General features: G+C 37.2%; 1 protein-coding gene across 1 annotated transcript in view; it reads right to left on the bottom strand.

The window, feature by feature from the left end:
- Nucleotides 1–21,859, bottom strand: part of LOC111050733 (poly [ADP-ribose] polymerase tankyrase) — a 34,347-nt gene extending 12,488 nt beyond the window's left edge. Inside the window, exons 1-5 of the mRNA XM_022337082.2 lie at nucleotides 21,389–21,859; nucleotides 20,084–20,308; nucleotides 9,786–10,104; nucleotides 8,769–9,009; nucleotides 7,052–7,250 (exon numbers count right to left, since the gene is read on the bottom strand). Coding sequence (XP_022192774.1) covers nucleotides 7,052–7,250; nucleotides 8,769–9,009; nucleotides 9,786–10,104; nucleotides 20,084–20,308; nucleotides 21,389–21,584 — 1,180 coding nt within the window. The 5' untranslated portion in view covers nucleotides 21,585–21,859. The remainder of the gene's footprint in view (nucleotides 1–7,051; nucleotides 7,251–8,768; nucleotides 9,010–9,785; nucleotides 10,105–20,083; nucleotides 20,309–21,388) is intronic.
- Between the last annotated feature and the right edge of the window lie 17 nt (nucleotides 21,860–21,876).

Below are 21,876 nucleotides of genomic sequence, written 5' to 3' on the forward strand. Positions count from 1 at the left end.
TCATCATAGTAAGAGTTTAGTTTAAATGTTCATTCTGTTGGCACATTCTGATAGCAGTTGTCGAACAGAAAGCTACACGGTTTTCAACTCTATTCAATCATCATAGCAAGAGTTTAATTTAAATGTTTATTCAGTTTGTACGTTTATACTGTTTTTAAACTGTTTAGAAACTTATATATATTGATGTTAATGATTATGTATGTATGCCCCGGACCAAGGACCTCGCTATCTCGCCATCAAACAATTTTAGGATATTGTCAACTAATTAGAACGGCGAAGGTGTGGCTACACGGAGAGGTGGAGGGAAGACGACCTAGAGGAAGACCACGAAGAAGATGGCGAGACCAGGTTAGGCGTGAGATCCAAGAGAGAGGACTGGACTGGAGGAGGTTGGAGGAGGAGAGGAGCTACTTGGACAGACAGACATGGCGAGGCATCGTAAACCGCACCCGGGCAACTGGAGACGGAGATCGATAATGATGATGATGTCAACTAATTAATTAGTTAGATTGTGATAATAATAATAATGCTAGATGAAAACCACGTATACCTTTTCTGATGAGAGTTTCGACGATTTGCTTCCGTTTGGGGTAGGGAGACGCAACGGCACAATGGAGAGCAGTGTCACCAGTGTAGGGATGCTTGAAGTTGAGCACGTCAGCCGAGAGATACTTCTTCAGGCGGGAAGGATCACCCTGCCGACACGCCTCCAGCAGACAGTGTCCCTTGTACTCGTAGGCAAGACGCTCCTGCAATTGGACATGGCAAAATTATTATCGGATGCAATATATCGGATGCAGCATATCAATAGCAAAAGATATCGAATAAGGAAAATCTATATATAAATATCGACATATCTAAACCAAAATATCGATATTTCCGATATATTGGAGGTTTGATATAGTGGTAAATACACATGTGCAATAAGTAATACCATAAGAATAAGAATACATTTTAGTAGCCCAAGAAACAGGATGTCACATTTTGACATACAGGCGAGTCAAATTAATATAATACAATAACAAAACAACACTCAGAATACAAATACTATCAAACACAATACAAAGTCACAACATTTAGAGAGAAAAGATAGCATAAGAAGTTATTCCATGGTATAGGTCGTTTATGTTCCAAATTTCAGGTCAATTTTTGTTATCTCAAGTCGATTACTGTTGACAACTGTCTATTATTACTGTATTGTTTGGGTGAGTGTAAAAACGGAACATACTGCTATGACAGAGCCACATAGCTTCACGAAAAATAACTACTTGTCTTGGACTATCGGCTTGAGTTGACAGTGAAATTTGAAACAAAAACGCCCTATACCTTTTGTCATACATGACATCAGAACCTATTCAATTTTTGAAATATTATTTTGTGAATTGGAAATCTGGTCGCGGATTTAATTATTAAATATAATTGATAAAGCGAGAAGATCTCCAATGTACAAAGATGAAACATGTGTTTTATCACGTTTCGTGAAGGCAATATTATGGGTTTTAGCTCCATGCTATAGAAACAAGAGTGAGTTGACTTATGGTCTGTGAATCAAGGCTGCATGTGTTTTTCACATAAATAGATTTGGAATTTTTCTTTCGTGGCCCGTATACTTGAGCCGTTTATGATATCTTTCTCTATGGTGATATAGATATCCTGGTGCGGCAGGTGGACACTCCTGTCCCAAGCGTCTATATTCCGGAATTGGATCCCAAATTCAGCGCTCTGATGATCCGACGTGTGTTATGTCAACTACAATGACAAAAATCCTAATTCAAAATGATTGAATAATTCTGATTATTACCATTTAAGGGCCTGGCCACACAGATATCCCGATAACTTGCATCTGGGATGCAATGGGTATATTTCATTCATATTTCTCCCAAAGTTAATAAATCTATAGTATCTTAATGGATATCTAGACTAGTATTTATATTTCTTCCTGATAAATTCTACTCACAGATCGCTCTTTCTGTGCTGGGCCCTACAACCTGAAATACCCTAATGACCAGTAAGGGCTCTATAATCCACATTACGGATGCTTATATGATAGATGAAGGCAACCTATATTTGTACTTCATCCCAAAAGGATCATGATTATCGTAGAGATCAAGTACCTAATAAACATGAATGCATTCTCACATGATAAATATTGGTCTTTCAGTTTTTGAAAATAGAAAATATCGATATATCAATACAAAAAAATCTATATATTCAACTGATTTATCAATACAAAATATTGATATTTCCTATACATCGATCCTTACCTGGAGTTCGCGAGTGGGCGCCACATCTATGGCCGACTTGGAGTGGCAGTTGAGCAGCGTGGGATCAGCGCCCTGTGACAACAGCAGCGAGCACACTTCAGAGCGTGACTTGGACGCAGCCTCATGCAGCGGCGTGAACTGCCACAGGTCCATTGCGTTCACGTTGGCTCCCGCCTTGATCAGCATCTCAGTCACTTCCAGGTGCCCATATGAGCACGCATTGTGCAGTGGCACAAGTCCGCTGAAACACGAGCATCATCTAACTTGACCCATACCTACAATAATTACAACTACTGAATGTTTCATTTCCCAAATTAATATATTCACATTCTACAGTTTCTTTCAATATCATCATCATCATCATTTTCAATATATTTGTAAAAATAGAATGAAATTAATTATTTCTTAATTTGTAGTTTTTCATCACCAGCCACATCACTCCATTGCCCTTCATGGAGTCACTTGTTCAAAGTGAATTATTTTACGTCTTTATTTTGTAATAACGCCATCGTTATCAAGTCATTATTATTAAGTGAAATTAAAAATTAACTTTTCAATGGGTTGCTTCCATACTAACATCCCGCGACATTATAGCTTATTTTCGGGATGGTACAGTGTACACGTGTTAATTTTGTAGTACAAATAAGCTATAGATTTAAATCAGATATTGGTGATAGGTACTTTGAATCACGAAATTCAAGAAATTGTTTTTAATTTAAAATTTATGAAATTGAGTTAATTAAACAACGATTTATGAAAATCAGTGATAAAGAGTTTAAAATCAGAGAAATGAGTGAAATGATAGAAGTTAAAAATCATTACAATCGAACACATCAGAGTACAAGGACTGCAAACCGATTACTACATTCCGATAACTACAGTCACAATGCAATAGAAAATGTATTAATAGATGTAAATAATAAATAATAGATGTAATAGTAAATGTATTAATAGATGTAAATAATAAATAATAGATGTAATAGTAAATGTATTAATAGAAATGTATTTCCCTGCAATAAAACATCTGTAACTATGTATGAACATCGCCCCAAGCTACAGCAAGACGCAGAATAATAAATAGTTGATCTATAAAGAATGTTCTGCTTACCCCTTGTCCTTGGCATGAACATCAGCGCCGTGCTGTAGCAACAGTTGGACGACGCGGTTGCGGTTGTAGCCAGCGGCCAGATGCAGCGGCGTGGATCGACGGCCGTCGGACGCGTGGCAGTTGACGTTGATCGGCGTCAACAGCTGCAGCAGCAACCGGTCCTCGGCGCCCGCACGGGCAGCCTCCAACAACTCCTCCTTGCGGTGCTCCCCTGTCAGCACCCCCCGCACCCCTCCGCCACCTTCACCCTCGCTCACCTCCACCGCTGTCTTGCCCTCGCTGTTCCTCACACACGGATCGGCGCCATGCTGCAGCAGTGCTGGCAACCACACAAACCACTCAATTAGCTTAAATTCAATTGGATTACAAAGAATACCAATATCAAATTACATAGGATTGCCATCATCAGTTTTAGGTTACGCCATAGAGAAAATATAGCATAAGAAGATATCCTATGGTATAAGTAGTTGATGTTCCAAATTTCAAGCTGATATTTTGTTAACTCAAGACGATTACTGTCGATTACGGTCTATTATTACTGTTTGTTGGGGGTGAGTGTGAGATGAACGGCACAGTATAAGAGACTACCAGAGTTACATAGCTTCACGAAAAAGAACTACTAGGACTATCGGCTAGAGATAATATTAAAAATTGGAACATGAACGCCCTATACCTTTTGTCATACATGACATCAGAACCTATTCAATTTTTGAAATATTATTTTGTGAATTGGAAATCTGGTCGCGGATTTAATTATTAAATATAATTGATAAAGCGAGAAGATCTCCAATGTACAAAGATGAAACATGTGTTTTATCACGTTTCGTGAAGGCAATATTATGAAAATGAAAATGAAATTTATTCTCCTTTTTCTTATACAAACAAAAAATTACAATATTTTATCTTAGAATTAAACTGACAGCAATTGTTTATAGGCGCTGCCAGTATCATATATTATAATTACATATTTCGAATATTATATAGTTGCTATTTCAAAAAATCTAGGCAAATTATTTTCGGCCATTGCGGTACAAATGTGCATATAATGTGCAAGAACAGCTATAAAAATTTATTTAGAAAAACAAAGCAGAAGCGCAGTGTTGAATTTTGTAATATTAAAACAATACTATAACTTAATAAGAAAAATATGAGCTAAGTGGAAATATAAATCACAAAGTACAAAATGTTTGGGAATTTATGGAGTATAAATACATGGCACTGTACCGGTAGCTGAAACAGTGTATGATTTTCAGGATAGAATTGAAAAAAGTTTTCTATATCTTGATATTGGAATAGCCAGTCTTTAATTATTGTTGAGAATTCTTTCCAAGTTCTAGTTCTTCTACCAGCATGTGGTATAGCGTTGAAGAGTTTTGGGCCTAGGTATACAAAAGATTTAGAAAAGAAGCTAAAATTTATTCTTGGTAGTCTTGATACCAGGTCAAGTCTTCTTCTTTCAGAAAAGCTGGGCCTAAAAAATCCATCGTTTCCACTTCGCATAAAGAAAATTCTTAAGACTTTGAAAACAAAAAGATGGCGAATTGGGAGAATACGTAATCTCTTGTATAAGGGAAACGAATTCTCTCTTCGATTTTTGAATAGTATTAGTCTGATGAAATGTTTTTGCAATTTGTGTAGTGGACTAAAGTGCACTTTTGCAGCTCCACCCCAACATACAATGCCGTATTCTAATTTTGAATTTATTAAGGCATAATATACTGTGCGTAGTGTGTTTGTATCACACAGCTCTCTCAAGTGATAGAATTTACAAAGATAGGTATTGATACTTTTCTTGAGATTAGATATATGTGTTTTCCAATTTAAGGCTGAATCAATAAAAATACCAAGGTATTTAATCTCTTCGACCTGCTCTATAGGAGGACATTGGCATAATAAGTCATATGTACAGCTATTTAGATGGAAAATAATAGGTTGATTGTGAATTTTTGGTGCGCGCAAAGAGAAATTAATAAATTTGTTTTTTTCGACATTGATTGCTAATCTATTTCCAAGATACCATTGTTGAAGAAATTTACAGTCATGGTTTACTCTATTGTACAGTTCCTCCCATGATTTCCCTGAACTAACTAATACAGTGTCATCTGCATAACAAAATATTTTTCCATTTCAATTGGCATCACATAGGTCGTTTACAAAAATTATAAAGAGAATAGCTGAAAGAACTGATCCCTGTGGAAGTCCTGAAGTTACTGTTGAAAAAGAACTACAGGTATTATTAATTTTTGTACATTGAACTCTATCATTTAAAAAAGATTTAACCATTGTAGGGCCACGCCCCTTACCCCTGTAGATTCTAACTTATTTAATAGAAGACCATGCTCAACCGTATCAAAGCTTTTTTTACATCTAAAAATAAAGCATTTACATTCAACCCATCGTTTACATTATTATATATAATTCTCATAAAGTCGACTAGTGCACGCTCAGTATCAAAACCTTCACGGAAGCCGTATTGGTTTTTACTAAAAAATTCATACCTATTCAGGAATTTCAATAATCTTGTTTTCATCAGTTTCTCTAATATTTTAGAAAAGATAGAGAGCAGCGCTATGGGTCTATAATTATTCAATAGTAATTTATCTCCACCTTTGAAAACTGGTACCACCACTGCTCTTTTCAAGACTTGTGGGGATACTCCTTGCGACAAACTAACATTACACAGGTAACATAAAATAGGCAGTATAATAGGAATAATGTGTTTCAAAATATCGCTTGTGAGTGAGTCATATCCTGTCGATCTTTTTGAGGGCATTAATCTAATCAGTTGGAGAATTTCTTCTTCCGTAGCAGGGTGTAAGAAGATAGAATTTTCAGAGATATTGTATTTAAAAACCCTATTGTAATCTTCTAGTGAGAATTGATGATTCGGGTTTATATTCCTAAGTAGGTCATCCCTGACATTATTGGGAACACTTATAAAATATTCATTAAACTCCTTGGCAATAGTCGGTGAATCAGTAACAACAGTATTGTTATTCATTGTATAGATACTTTCAAAAGTTTTATTCTTTCTTTTTCTACCTATTATATCATTGATTATTCCCCACTGAGCAGTTTTGTTATTATGATTTTTCTCAAATAATTGACTGTAGTAGTTTATCTTTGTAGTTTTTATGTCGTCAGCTAACTTGAGTTTAAAGGCGTTAAAATAATTTTTCAACTTTAGGACGATTTTTAACTTTGTGGTATAGTTTATTTCTTTTTAGCAATCGCCTATGAATATTACTCGTTATCCAAGGACTAATATTTTTTGCTCTAGTTAAAGAATTGACATGCGTAGTGACCACAGAACCACTCCTACATTCCTCTATGATTTTTAAGAATTCATTCCAAGCACTATCAACACTTGGTGCATTGTAAACTATTGACCAGTCACAAAGATTTAATTTATCATTCAATTTCATAAAGCATATTTTTTCATTTACCACTAACTGATCTCCATTTCTATCTTGCTGAGTACTATCTCTTATCTTTGATTTTTTAAACATGACGCCTAAAGTGCTGTGATCAGTAATGTCGGTTGTGAACAATGCACTTTGATACTCTAAAAGTGGACTGGATCTTACAAAGAGGTGATCAAGGCATGTTAACGATGCAGGTCTAGTTAATTAGTTAGATTGTGATAATAATAATAATGCTAGATGAAAACCACGTATACCTTTTCTGATGAGAGTTTCGACGATTTGCTTCCGTTTGGGGTAGGGAGACGCAACGGCACAATGGAGAGCAGTGTCACCAGTGTAGGGATGCTTGAAGTTGAGCACGTCAGCCGAGAGATACTTCTTCAGGCGGGAAGGATCACCCTGCCGACACGCCTCCAGCAGACAGTGTCCCTTGTACTCGTAGGCAAGACGCTCCTGCAATTGGACATGGCAAAATTATTATCGGATGCAATATATCGGATGCAGCATATCAATAGCAAAAGATATCGAATAAGGAAAATCTATATATAAATATCGACATATCTAAACCAAAATATCGATATTTCCGATATATTGGAGGTTTGATATAGTGGTAAATACACATGTGCAATAAGTAATACCATAAGAATAAGAATACATTTTATTAGCCCAAGAAACAGGATGTCACAATTTGACATACAGGCGAGTCAAATTAATATAATACAATAACAAAACAACACTCAGAATACAAATACTGTCAAACACAATACAAAGTCACAACATTTAGAGAGAAAAGATAGCATAAGAAGTTATTCCATGGTATAGGTCGTTTATGTTCCAAATTTCAGGTCAATTTTTTGTTATCTCAAGTCGATTACTGTTGACAACTGTCTATTATTACTGTATTGTTTGGGTGAGTGTAAAAACGGAACATACTGCTATGACAGAGTCACATAGCTTCACGAAAAATAACTACTTGTCTTGGACTATCGGCTTGAGTTGACAGTGAAATTTGAAACAAAAACGCCCTATACCTTTTGTCATACATGACATCAGAACCTATTCAATTTTTGAAATATTATTTTGTGAATTGGAAATCTGGTCGCGGATTTAATTATTAAATATAATTGATAAAGCGAGAAGATCTCCAATGTACAAAGATGAAACATGTGTTTTATCACGTTTCGTGAAGGCAATATTATGGGTTTTAGCTCCATGCTATAGAAACAAGAGTGAGTTGACTTTTGGTCTGTGAATCAAGGCTGCATGTGTTTTTCACATAAATAGATTTGGAATTTTTCTTTCGTGGCCCGTATACTTGAGCCGTTTATGATATCTTTCTCTATGGTGATATAGATATCCTGGTGCGGCAGGTGGACACTCCTGTCCCAAGCGTCTATATTCCGGAATTGGATCCCAAATTCAGCGCTCTGATGATCCGACGTGTGTTATGTCAACTACAATGACAAAAATCCTAATTCAAAAATGATTGAATAATTCTGAATATTACCATTTAAGGGCCTGGCCACACAGATATCCCGATAACTTGCATCTGGGATGCAATGGGTATATTTCATTCATATTTCTCCCAAAGTTAATAAATCTATAGTATCTTAATGGATATCTAGACTAGTATTTATATTTCTTCCTGATAAATTCTACTCACAGATCGCTCTTTCTGTGCTGGGCCCTACAACCTGAAATACCCTAATGACCAGTAAGGGCTCTATAATCCACATTACGGATGCTTATATGATAGATGAAGGCAACCTATATTTGTACTTCATCCCAAAAAGGATCATGATTATCGTAGAGATCAAGTACCTAATAAACATGAATGCATTCTCACATGATAAATATTGGTCTTTCAGTTTTTGAAAATAGAAAATATCGATATATCAATACAAAAAAATCTATATATTCAACTGATTTATCAATACAAAATATTGATATTTCCTATACATCGATCCTTACCTGGAGTTCGCGAGTGGGCGCCACATCTATGGCCGACTTGGAGTGGCAGTTGAGCAGCGTGGGATCAGCGCCCTGTGACAACAGCAGCGAGCACACTTCAGAGCGTGACTTGGACGCAGCCTCATGCAGCGGCGTGAACTGCCACAGGTCCATTGCGTTCACGTTGGCTCCCGCCTTGATCAGCATCTCAGTCACTTCCAGGTGCCCATATGAGCACGCATTGTGCAGTGGCACAAGTCCGCTGAAACACGAGCATCATCTAACTTGACCCATACCTACAATAATTACAACTACTGAATGTTTCATTTCCCAAATTAATATATTCACATTCTACAGTTTCTTTCAATATCATCATCATCATCATCATTTTCAATATATTTGTAAAAATAGAATGAAATGAATTATTTCTTAATTTGTAGTTTTTCATCACCAGCCACATCACTCCATTGCCCTTCATGGAGTCACTTGTTCAAAGTGAATTATTTTACGTCTTTATTTTGTAATAACGCCATCGTTATCAAGTCATTATTATTAAGTGAAATTAAAAATTAACTTTTCAATGGGTTGCTTCCATACTAACATCCCGCGACATTATAGCTTATTTTCGGGATGGTACAGTACACGTGTTAATTTTGTAGTACAAATAAGCTATAGATTTAAATCAGATATTGGTGATAGGTACTTTGAATCACGAAATTCAAGAAATTGTTTTTAATTTAAAATTTATGAAATTGAGTTAATTAAACAACGATTTATGAAAATCAGTGATAAAGAGTTTAAAATCAGAGAAATGAGTGAAATGATAGAAGTTAAAAATCATTACAATCGAACACATCAGAGTACAAGGACTGCAAACCGATTACTACATTCCAATAACTACAGTCACAATGCAATAGAAAATGCATCAATAGCTATTTCCCTGCAATAAAACATCTGTAACTATGTATGAACATCGCCCCAAGCTACAGCAAGACGCAGAATAATAAATAGTTGATCTATAAAGAATGTTCTGCTTACCCCTTGTCCTTGGCATGAACATCAGCGCCGTGCTGTAGCAACAGTTGGACGACGCGGTTGCGGTTGTAGCCAGCGGCCAGATGCAGCGGCGTGGATCGACGGCCGTCGGACGCGTGGCAGTTGACGTTGATCGGCGTCAACAGCTGCAGCAGCAACCGGTCCTCGGCGCCCGCACGGGCAGCCTCCAACAACTCCTCCTTGCGGTGCTCCCCTGTCAGCACCCCCCGCACCCCTCCGCCACCTTCACCCTCGCTCACCTCCACCGCTGTCTTGCCCTCGCTGTTCCTCACACACGGATCGGCGCCATGCTGCAGCAGTGCTGGCAACCACACAAACCACTCAATTAGCTTAAATTCAATTGGATTACAAAGAATACCAATATCAAATTACATAGGAATGCCATCATCAGTTTCAGGTTACGCCATAGAGAAAATATAGCATAAGAAGATATCCTATGGTATAAGTAGTTGATGTTCCAAATTTCAAGCTGATATTTTGTTAACTCAAGCCGATTACTGTCGATTACGGTCTATTATTACTGTTTGTTGGGGGTGAGAGTGTGAGATGAACGGCACAGTATAAGAGACTACCAGAGTTACATAGCTTCACGAAAAAAAACTACTAGGACTATCGGCTAGAGATAATATTAAAAATTGGAACATGAACGCCCTATACCATATATTCATGTGATATATTTTCTCTATGGTTACGCAGATTCATGTTGTGGTTGAGAGAAAATAAAATTGAAAAAACAAATTATCAAAATGTAGCTTGTGATCCCACCCTCAATTTCATTCACACTTGGTTTCAACATTTAAAGCCTTGCTCTTCAGCTTGATGGCAAATTAGCCAGATAAAATTAGGCTGGCCACTAACGGTAGGACATGCATGTTTTGTCACCAGCGAGAGGATTCTAACATGAAATAAACAATAACTTATGACAGTCTTTTGTTACCACTATTCATTGTCCAGAGAATGATAATAAAAACCATATTAAATAAACCCATATTGTTCCCGTCAATAATTGCATTCAGTGACCTGAGAGTTATGTCAATCCATCAAATCTATGTGCATAGCATATTTAAATATTTCAATAAACATAGAAGATCATTTTCAAGAATTAATGTAACTCATTAAACAAGATAAAATTTACATAGATATGTTACTTATGATTCTAATTTAACAGTCATTCGTGAGCAGCTGGTATACATCGCTCCAAAGATTGTGAACTGCATCCCGAACGAGCTCATCGGCAAACCTAGTTTGCTCCAATAAATATTAAAAACTGGATACTTCACAACTATTATTTCCATCTTAATATTGTATGAGATCAAATTTTTTTCAACTTTTGAAACTATTTATTATTGTCAGGATTAATTCACAATCGATAGAATTTATTTTAAGTTACTTTCTTCAAGTAATTACTTATTTTAAGTATATTACATATACTTTCTATTGTTTGCATAAAAAATTCCATTTTAAATTATTAGCTCAAGATTTGGAAACAGTTGATAAGTCTCTACTCCTACTGGCGAACAAGTGTTTCACTTATGCCAGTAGTTCTTCCCCTCCAGCCGAATTTTACAGATAGTTGATATAGATAGCCTATTTAGAATATTTTTTTCTAACTGTCACAACTTAGTGTTGTTTTTGTGTTTTTGGTGAAATAAATTCAATTGAATTGAATAGAAATAATAATAAACCACTGGAAAATTTCAAATTATCATGATACTAAAATGATTTAATCTCAAATAGAGCAGCGAACAAAAAATCGAAGATTCAGAAACCTAACCTCAAAAACTTTTGTTCGAAGCCTTTCGCTGTGATCATCGTCCAGAAATTCTCGAACATTGTACTAGGCCCTGATCTTCAAGCATTTGGTCACCACTCTCTCAAATGCACCCGAATCCAACTGCTTCACCCGTGCTGGTAGCTTGTTGAAAAAGCTTAGTGCTGAGCAGCTTCTGTATCATACTCGTGATCTCTGGAGGTGCACCCTGGGAATTTCAATCAGCTCTCAATGCCTGGTGTTGTAGTGATGCACATCTGACCGGGTTTCCAAGTCCTGTTGATTCTTTTTTATGTACATCAGGCAGAGAAGAATGAAGTGGCTGACAACTGTCAAAATACCCAGCCTAACACAAAAGGGTTTGCTGTGTGCACGATGTTCACTTGCAGTCTTTATCCGGGCAGCCCGTTTTTTCAGCTTCAGTAAGTCCACAACCTTAGCTGTATGTCCGCACAAGAGTAGACCGTAGGCAATATGTCAGTGAAGAATGGTATGATACATCATGACCAAGCAAGCCTCCGTCACAACAACAGCTCCGTAAGCTTCAACAACAGGAAACAAACTATGGACATTCTCTTGGTCACCTGCTGAATGTGGCCAGCCCAGCTTAATCTTATGCCCAAGACAAAGCCTAGCAACTTCACAGGGCCTTGATCACCAGACAGACTACATATGTTATGCTGGGTCTTGTTTTCATTCAGCTGGAAGCGGTTAATCTTAAAGGGTTGACGACTGCAGATGTTCCGCTAACATATCCAACACCTGCTGAATGTCTGCACCTGATGACAGTAGGGATCATCCGCAAACAAGAGAGTCGAGCCGTTGCTGTCCAAGTCATTGAGCATTATTATGAAGAGTATTAACCCAAATATTGGACCCTGAGGCACTGAAAGATTCTCAGGGAGTGGAGAGGAACCGTCTGTGCCCTCCCAGTCAGGTAATAGTCCAAGATGGATAGAGCAGAGTCCACTACCCCATAGTATTGGAGTTTATTGATCAGGATGTTGTGATCAACAAAATCAAAGTCTCTGCTCAGGTCACACAGAGATACTGACACAGACTCACCATCCTAAAATACAGAATCAATCTGCTCAGCTACTCGACGACCTCCCCCTTCTCAATCCAAACTGTATGCTGAAAAGAGATCAGGACTCTCAAAGAAGTTCTCAAGTTGGGGCTTCATGATTGCTTCAATTACATTTCCAAAAATTGGTGTCATTGATATTGGTCTGAAGCTGTTTAGGCTCTGGTGATCACCCTTCTAGTAGACTGGAATAGTCCTTGAAATTTTCAAAAAATCTGGAAAGATGCCTCTATGGGAACTATTATATTACTACTGTAAAACAACGTGAATCATTTGTTTTTCCCCGATACCGGACTGTTGAGAAGATAAAAGAAGTAAAAAATTGCTTGAACTATTATGAGAATAACAGAAGTAACAAGCAATTTCTTGGCCATATTTTACTATATAAATATTAGAAGACCATGAAGGAACATTTTAAAATTAACAAGATATTGAATGTTTTGAAAAAATATATAAAAGAAAAATAAAATAAATCCGAGTAAATAATTTCTTTCCTATCACTAAGCATAAATATTTTTAATAATGATTTACATTTTATAATTTTTTCACGAATTTTCCCATTCATTTGAATTTATATTTTCTTAACGTAAGCAATAATTTTTCATCTCTTCTGATTCCGTACTGCTATTGGAATTACGGCTTTTTAATTTCCATACTAATTTCATTCTGATCTGGTTAGAGGTTTTTTTTTGCACTTGATATGAAGCTACAAATGACGACAACTAGTACGGGAAACTTGGCGGTGATTTATAATGGATATAAATTCAGGAAATCTAGAACTACACCCCAGGGTCATATAGTTTGGCGTTGTCTGAATAAGAAGTGCATTTGTACAGTAAAAACAGATCACGCATACTTTCTAGAGTCAAATCTGACAATTATCCATAATCATCCACCGAATGCTACTGCCAATGGATCTAAGTTGTCTTTGAATGACTCAGTAGGTAGCCTGGTTACTGATAATGTCGTAGCTTTAGAAAAGTCATTCAATGACACTGCTGAAATTTTCTCGGCCATTCCCAATATGTTCAATGAATCTAAATTACATAGCACCCCGAACTTATCTGCGCCTCCTTTGAATTCTGATTTAAGCCATTCATGTGACGATCACGATGAAACTATTGTATTGTTGAGAAAAGAAAACAGTAAACTGAAGGAGGATTTAACTACACTCAAACAGCAATGGAGCGATGTAGTGGATCATTCAATCGATGTTGACAAGGAATTGATGGAGAATAAAACGTTGATAGAGCAGATGAAAATAAGCATTGAGGTTTTGGAGGCTGAGAATACTGCCTTGAGGAGCGAAAATAAATCATTCGAGATAGAGGTAAAGAATCTCCGAGGTTTCTACTCTCCTGGTGACACAGCTACTAATTACAAAGCCATTAATCCCATGATCACTGCAACAAAAAATTATTATAGTATACTAAACAATTCATTGGCTGACTCCATATCAGACGCATCATCCAACGATAATAATTGCATTGATAGCATTTCACCGAAAACAACAAAACCAATCGGAAAACCGAACAAAACGATTTTTGCAGAGCAGGAACACCTGGAAGATGAACCGAGAACTGAGAAAAAAAAGCGAGTAAAAAATGAAAAAAACAAAATCCTTATCTTAGCTGATAGTCATGGACGCGATATCTGTGAAATTGTCAAAGCTCGAATCCCTAATTCTGATGTACAAGTCTTTTATAAGCCAAATGCTACGTTTGGCCAGGTGATAAATGGAGCGGACAAACAAACATCAAATTTTGGACCCAAGGACTACTTGATAGTAATGGGAGGTACAAATGACATTGACGACACTGAATCCCAAAACTTCGACCGGTTTAGAGAGAATTTGGATTACCTGATCCCTATCAGTCTAAGAACCAACTTGATTGTGACCACCATTCCTAATCGATTTGACAAACCCGAACTGAACATGGCAATAGACAGGGCAAATGATTTCATCCATAAATATATAAACACAATTGAAAGAAAGAATGTCAAAAACCTGGGAATCTGCTTCATTAATGAGAGATTAAGTAGGGGAGGTTTCACAAGGCATGGACTACACTTAAACAAGTCAGGAAAACACATTTTGTGTAACAGATTTTCAGAATTGATCAGAGATAGGGTGCCATTCAGAAATACTGCTGTAAGGGAGACTTTTTTAATGAAGTGGCTGAGAGGGGGCGCAGTGGCATGATCTCTCACCTGAGTGGTCCGCAACCCAGGGACACATCAAGTAGCTTGAAGAAGGATATTCCTTATCTGCTACATATCAATATCCGTGGAATGAGAAGCAATAGAAATGATCTGCAAGTCTTCCTTTCTGAATTCCACACACTCATTCCCATAATATGTCTTAATGAACACTGGTTGAACACTTCAAATGTCAGCCTACTTAACTCGATTCCTGGTTTCTCTTGTGCTGATAGTTTCTCTAGGGCAGTAGATAATCATGGCGGCTCAGCAATCCTCGTGAGAAATGATGTTAAATATAAAGTTAGAGGTGATTTACATGTATTTAATAAAGAAAAGGTATTTGAGGCATCGTGCATTGAGCTTACCAGACCTAAGGTACTAATAATATCCCTCTATAGGATCCCCAGACAAGAGCATGTAGGAGAATTTTTTGAAATACTTGACTCTTTCCTCCATCACATTGGTGTTGGAGTCAGGTATGAAAACGTCTTTTTTGCAGCGGATTTCAATGTGGACTTGCTTGGTGACAGCGATGATGCTAAAACTTTGGTTGACATTTTTGCATCATATGCCTTATCCCCCAATTTCAACACCCCAACCAGAGTAACATCAATTTCTGCTACCTGCATCGACAATATCTTTTCTAAAAATGATGTGGAAGTCAGCAACGGAATTGTCCTCAGCATGGGGTTCTCTGACCATAAGGGGTTGTTTTTACCCATGTCAGAGAGAGTCACACCTGAGTCAAAAGTTCGAAAAAGTGTGAAAATGAGAAACTTCTCTATTAACAACTTCAAGGTATTCAGAGACAAGCTCTCTGTTGTAAATTGGGATTTCAATGAGAACTTTGATTGCTTTCTAGGAAAATTTCTGCCTATATTCAATGAAACATTCTGTGCCATTTCTATAAAACAAAATAATAGAAAGGGTTGGATTACTGCTGGAATTGTAACGTCAAGTAGGAAGAAAAGAGAATTACATAAACTGTACATGGAAACACAGGATCAAAACTTTAAAAATTATTACAGATCGTATAATAGAATATTCAAAAGTGTCATTAAACTTGCCAAAAGGAAATATCATGAAAAGTACTTAGAGATAGCCAACAACAAAGTAAAGGCCGCATGGGACATAGTGAAATTTGAGCTAGGTAAGCACAAGAATAAAGCAAGTATAATCCCATCCAGAGCAAGAATCAATCCTAGTTCAGTAGCAGAGGATTTTAACAGTTTTTTCATCGATGTTCCAAACCGTGTTGGAAGTACTCACAATCTGCTTGCTTCAACAAGAAACGTGGTAGGTAACTGCAGCTCTAGGATGAGATTTAAACTTCTTAGTCCCAAGCAAGTGGAGGTGCTCATTAAATCGCTTAAAAATAAAAATTCAGCTGGATGGGATGAAATTCCAGTGAAAGTTTTCAGGATGGTTGCTGATATATTGTCTGAACCCTTGTCCAGGATCCTCAACCAGTCTTTTACTGTTGGCGAGTTCCCTCATAAAATGAAGTATGCACTGGTAAGACCTATTTTCAAGAAAGATGACAAAGAGGACTTGAACAATTACAGACCCATTGCCATCCTCACAGCCTTTTCCAAACTTTTTGAGAAGGCAGCTAATGAACAAATTCTTCATTTTATGAGAGTGAATAATATAGTCTCAAAAACACAATTTGGCTTCTTAAGGGGACTTGATACAGAAGCAGCTCTAATAAAATTTTTCAATACTGTGTCGGCAAGTTTAGACGCCTCCCAGCAGGTATGTGGAGTGCTATGCGATCTGTCAAAAGCATTCGATTGCGTAAATCATGATATTCTTGTTGAAAAGTTGAGAAAATATGGCATTCGGGGAAGGGAGCTGTGGTGGTTCAATTCGTTTTTGAAAGAGAGGATGCAGGCCACCCTAATAAACCATGACAATAAAAATTATCAATCAAAATGGGCTGTAATCAATGCTGGTGTACCACAGGGCTCCATTCTTGGTCCCACATTATTTATTATATACGTAAATGATCTGTCATCTTGCTCTACTAAGCCACTTATTCAGTATGCCGATGACACATCATCTATTATCACTAATTCAAGTTTGAGAGCTGTAGTCACCCAAACACAGGAAGAGCTACTGAATATCAAGAAATGGTTTGCTGCAAATGGTCTGTCTATGAACTCAAGTAAGACCAAGTTCATTACCTTCCAACCCCCCCATTTTGCATCCAGAAACTTTAATGAGTTGGCCGATTTGAGTGTACCCCAGCAGAGCGTTGCTGTTGATCTTCTAGGAGTAACACTAGATAGTAGATTGGACTGGTCAGTACACACTCAAAAAATATGCTCCAGGGTTAACTCGGCTATTTTCTCTCTGCGAGTGCTCAAAAACACATTGAGCTTCAAAGCCCTAATGGTGGTATATTACGGTTATCTTTTTCCTTTCCTCAAGTATGGCATAACCCTTTGGGGAAGATCAAAATTCTTCATCCAAGTATTTAGATCTCAGAAAAAAGCATTAAGAGTTATTTTTGGTAAGCCCCCCCAATATCCCTGTCGAGAACTATTCCTGAGTAGCAGGATACTTACACTGCCGTCACTGTATATCTTGGAGATCTGTTCATACGTTCACAAAAACCTACCAAACTTCACCCGCAATAATGAAATCCACAGTTACAATACAAGGCACTCAGCCTCCCTATCAGTGGCTGCTCATAGAACCGCCATGTTTGAAAAATCTCCGCAATATATGGGCCCAAAAATATATAATAGATTACCTCAGGATATTAGAGACATGGCGGACTTACGAAGATTCAGAGGAATGTTAAAGAGGCTGTTACTTGAAAGGCCATACTATTCTGTGGATGAGTTTCTGCAGGAGTGATATATTATTGTTCCTTGTCTTTGATTCTTCCCAGGTCCTTGTACATAGGTAATCTTGACTAACTGCGTTTTTATATATACTGTATATATATATTTATTAATATTTCATGTGACTATTGTATAATTACAGTATTTATAAATGTATTATGATATGTGTTGAGAACCTCCTTTAGGTTGCTCTTTTTGACTTAATCTCAAATAGAGCAGCGAACAAAAAATCGAAGATTCAGAAACCTAACCTCAAAAACTTTTGTTCGAAGCCTTTCGCTGTGATCATCGTCCAGAAATTCTCGAACATTGTAATAGGCCCTGATCTTCAAGCATTTGGTCACCACTCTCTCAAATGCACCCGAATCCAACTGCTTCACCCGTGCTGGTAGCTTGTTGAAAAAGCTTAGTGCTGAGCAGCTTCTGTATCATACTCGTGATCTCTGGAGATGCACCCTGGGAATTTCAATCAGCTCTCAATGCCTGGTGTTGTAGTGATGCACATCTGACCGGGTTTCCAAGTCCTGTTGATTATTTTTTATGTACATCAGGCAGAGAAGAATGAAGTGGCTGACAACTGTCAAAATACCCAGCCTAACACAAAAGGGTTTGCTGTGTGCACGATGTTCCCTTGCAGTCTTTATCCGGGCAGCCCGTTTTTTCAGCTTCAGTAAGTCCACAACCTTAGCTGTATGTCCGCACAAGAGTAGACCGTAGGCAATATGTCAGTGAAGAATGGTATGATACATCATAACCAAGCAAGCCTCCGTCACAACAACATCTCCGTAAGCTTCAACAACAGGAAACAAACTATGGACATTCTCTTGGTCACCTGCTGAATGTGGCCAGCCCAGCTTAATCTTATGCCCAAGACAAAGCCTAGCATCTTCACAGGGCCTTGATCATCAGACAGACTACATATGTTATGCTGGGTCTTGTTTTCATTCAGCTGGAAGCGGTTAATCTTAAAGGGTTGACGACTGCAGATGTTCCGCTAACATATCCAACACCTGCTGAATGTCTGCACCTGATGACAGTAGGGATCATCCGCAAACAAGAGAGTCGAGCCGTTGCTGTCCAAGTCATTGAGCATTATTATGAAAAGTATTAACCCAAATATTGGACCCTGAGGCACTGAAAGATTCTCAGGGAGTGGAGAGGAACCGACCCAAAGACACCGTCTGTGCCCTCCCAGTCAGGTAATAGTCCAAGATGGATAGAGCAGAGTCCACTACCCCATAGTATTGGAGTTTATTGATCAGGATGTTGTGATCAACAAAATCAAAGTCTCTGCTCAGGTCACACAGAGATACTGACACAGACTCACCATCCTAAAATACAGAATCAATCTGCTCAGCTACTCGACGACCTCCCCCTTCTCAATCCAAACTGTATGCTGAAAAGAGATCAGGACTCTCAAAGAAGTTCTCAAGTTGGGGCTTCATGATTGCTTCAATTACATTTCCAAAAATTGGTGTCATTGATATTGGTCTGAAGCTGTTTAGGCTCTGGTGATCACCCTTCTAGTAGACTGGAATAGTCCTTGAAATTTTCAAAAAATCTGGAAAGATGCCTCTATGGGAACTATTATATTACTACTGTAAAACAACGTGAATCATTTGTTTTTCCCCGATACCGGACTGTTGAGAAGATAAAAGAAGTAAAAAATTGCTTGAACTATTATGAGAATAACAGAAGTAACAAGCAATTTCTTGGCCATATTTTACTATATAAATATTAGAAGACCATGAAGGAACATTTTAAAATTAACAAGATATTGAATGTTTTGCTATATGACTCTAGTAAGACGTAAGATCAAAATAAAAGCTCATGAGCCAAGTATAACTCTGAAGTCTTTTTGTACACAATGATCGTATTTCCTTTATATTTTTCAGTGTTACTCGCAAACATTGAAACTCATTTCAAAAGTATTTCAACCGTACAAAAGTGTTAGAACACTTGTAAATAGCCTAACAAAGCTGACAAATTGTTTACACAAAACTGGTGCACGTGCAACTGGGATTATACTGAAAGCCAACATTTCGTACATTACAAGTCCTTCTTTTTTGGGCTAGATATTTTTTGATGCTAGTTAGCCACTTCCTTCTTCTCTGTTTTATGTACATCAAGAAGAACCAACAAAATGTGTTAATTCGGACTGATGTGTATCACCTAAAGACTAGCACGAGTGAAGCAGTTTGAGAGGGTTGTGACCAGTTTCTGGAGAGCAAGGGCTTATTATGATGTCCAGGAATTTTTGAATGTTGGTCTTGGCTAAGTTGCCATCAAGTTGAATAGCAGAGTGGATGAAGAAAGAAGGAGGTATTAAGAGTTGTTAAGTGTTACTGTAGGAAGTAGCAATATAGCTTACCTATGCAAACGTCAATTTTTCCTTTGATGGCAGCCTCGTGCAGTGGCGTATAGTTCCAGTTATCTCTGGTGTTGGGATTGGCACCGGCCTCTAGCAGAAGGCGGACTACGTCTGCATGTCCAAACGAGCACGCGTTGTGCAGAGGGTGCAGACCGCCGTCATCTCTGGCTTGAATTGACGCTCCTGCCGACAGTAAGTACTCAACTACATCTCTTCGCCCATAACCTGCAAAACAAAACACAAACATTTTATTAATCACATTAATCAACAATGGAAAATATGATATGTTTTCTATTTAAAATATGTATAAAAAGGCTAAGAATTGAACTAACCAAAACATGTTAATTAGTTAACTAACATAGCCTATTAGTTATTAACCAAAAAAGTACTTGTTAGTTACAGATGTTACACATTAGGTTATATCAATGTATACATGGATATAGTTCCTTATCTGGTATACGTTCAATAGTAGGTAGGCTACATAAAAATATAAAATCACACTTTTGTACAAAACCTAAAATGATCAGTTTAATTATGTTTTAAGGGTGAAAGGGCACGTTAGGGAGGTTATTGTTTTGTTTCTAAATAGGCCTAGCAATATTTTGATATTATTCAAATACTCAATCGAATTCAATCAAATCAATCGTTGAATAACATCTTACTGGATAGATTTTTTTAATAAAAAGTACAATAAAAAACAATTAAAACATAAAGTTTATCTAGATGGCACTAGAAATGCGATAATCATAACAATTCAAAGAAACTGGTCATCTCACCATCACCAATAGGTACCATTCAATGGCACACTGCACAGTAATAAGTTTCTCATATAATTTTTTTAAACGACTCAATTGGAGTTTGCAAACATTCTGTGGAAGTTTATTATAAATTTTAAAAGCTTGAATAGGGTAGCTGCTATGTGAACGGGAAAGTCTGGAGCTACAAACTCTATAAACAATAGCAGCTTTTCAAACAAGTAAGATTTAATAAATAGTTTCTCTACCATTCATACGGTAAGTTGATTAATTTTAATTTATTATGATGAATACATGTTTGAGAATAATAACAAACTGCAGGATGATATTTAAAGTATTATTTTTAAACCTAAGACTAGGTACTATGTTAGTTGTTTAGCAAAAGTGTGCAATACAATGGGCTAATAATATTTAAAACGTGATTAACGTACAATATTAATTCATAACATTATTAAGAGCGTAAGTATTTTGATATACACTTAGAACATAGGTACAGTAGTCGATAAATGACTAATCATTAGTTGTATTAGAACGGAAATTTCATTCTTACCAGCAGCAAAGTGCAAAGGAGTCGATTTTCTTCCAGCTGTATCACGAGCATTTACAGTTTGCGAATTTACCAACTTCTTCACTCGGTTGATGTCTCCAATTTTACATGCCTCGAATAATTCTCTCAAAGGATCAGTAACTAAATTTGACGCAAGAGATTCATTGGATGCTGAATAGCCAGGCCGTCTAGTAGCCATATTTTATAATTAAAATTCTGCATCTCCTTGTCAAAGTTCACTTCTTACTTCTTCAAATCGCGAAATTTGTAAAGAACTCACAAAACTCTCAACAAAAGTACACTGTACATCAATGTTTTGAATTGACCAAACTTTTCTTTGTAACCATAAACAGTTTATAAGAGAGAAAACAATCATTTCAAAGATCAGCAAACAGAGAATCTGAAAACAGACAGCGCACAGCGGAGAGCGGACAGCTGCACAATTTTGTTTCTTCACTCATGTTTTGATTTTCCTTTTCTTCTATAACAGG

This window comes from Nilaparvata lugens, chromosome 4 (genome assembly GCF_014356525.2).
Source record: "Nilaparvata lugens isolate BPH chromosome 4, ASM1435652v1, whole genome shotgun sequence".
Taxonomy (NCBI): Eukaryota; Metazoa; Arthropoda; class Insecta; order Hemiptera; family Delphacidae; genus Nilaparvata; species Nilaparvata lugens.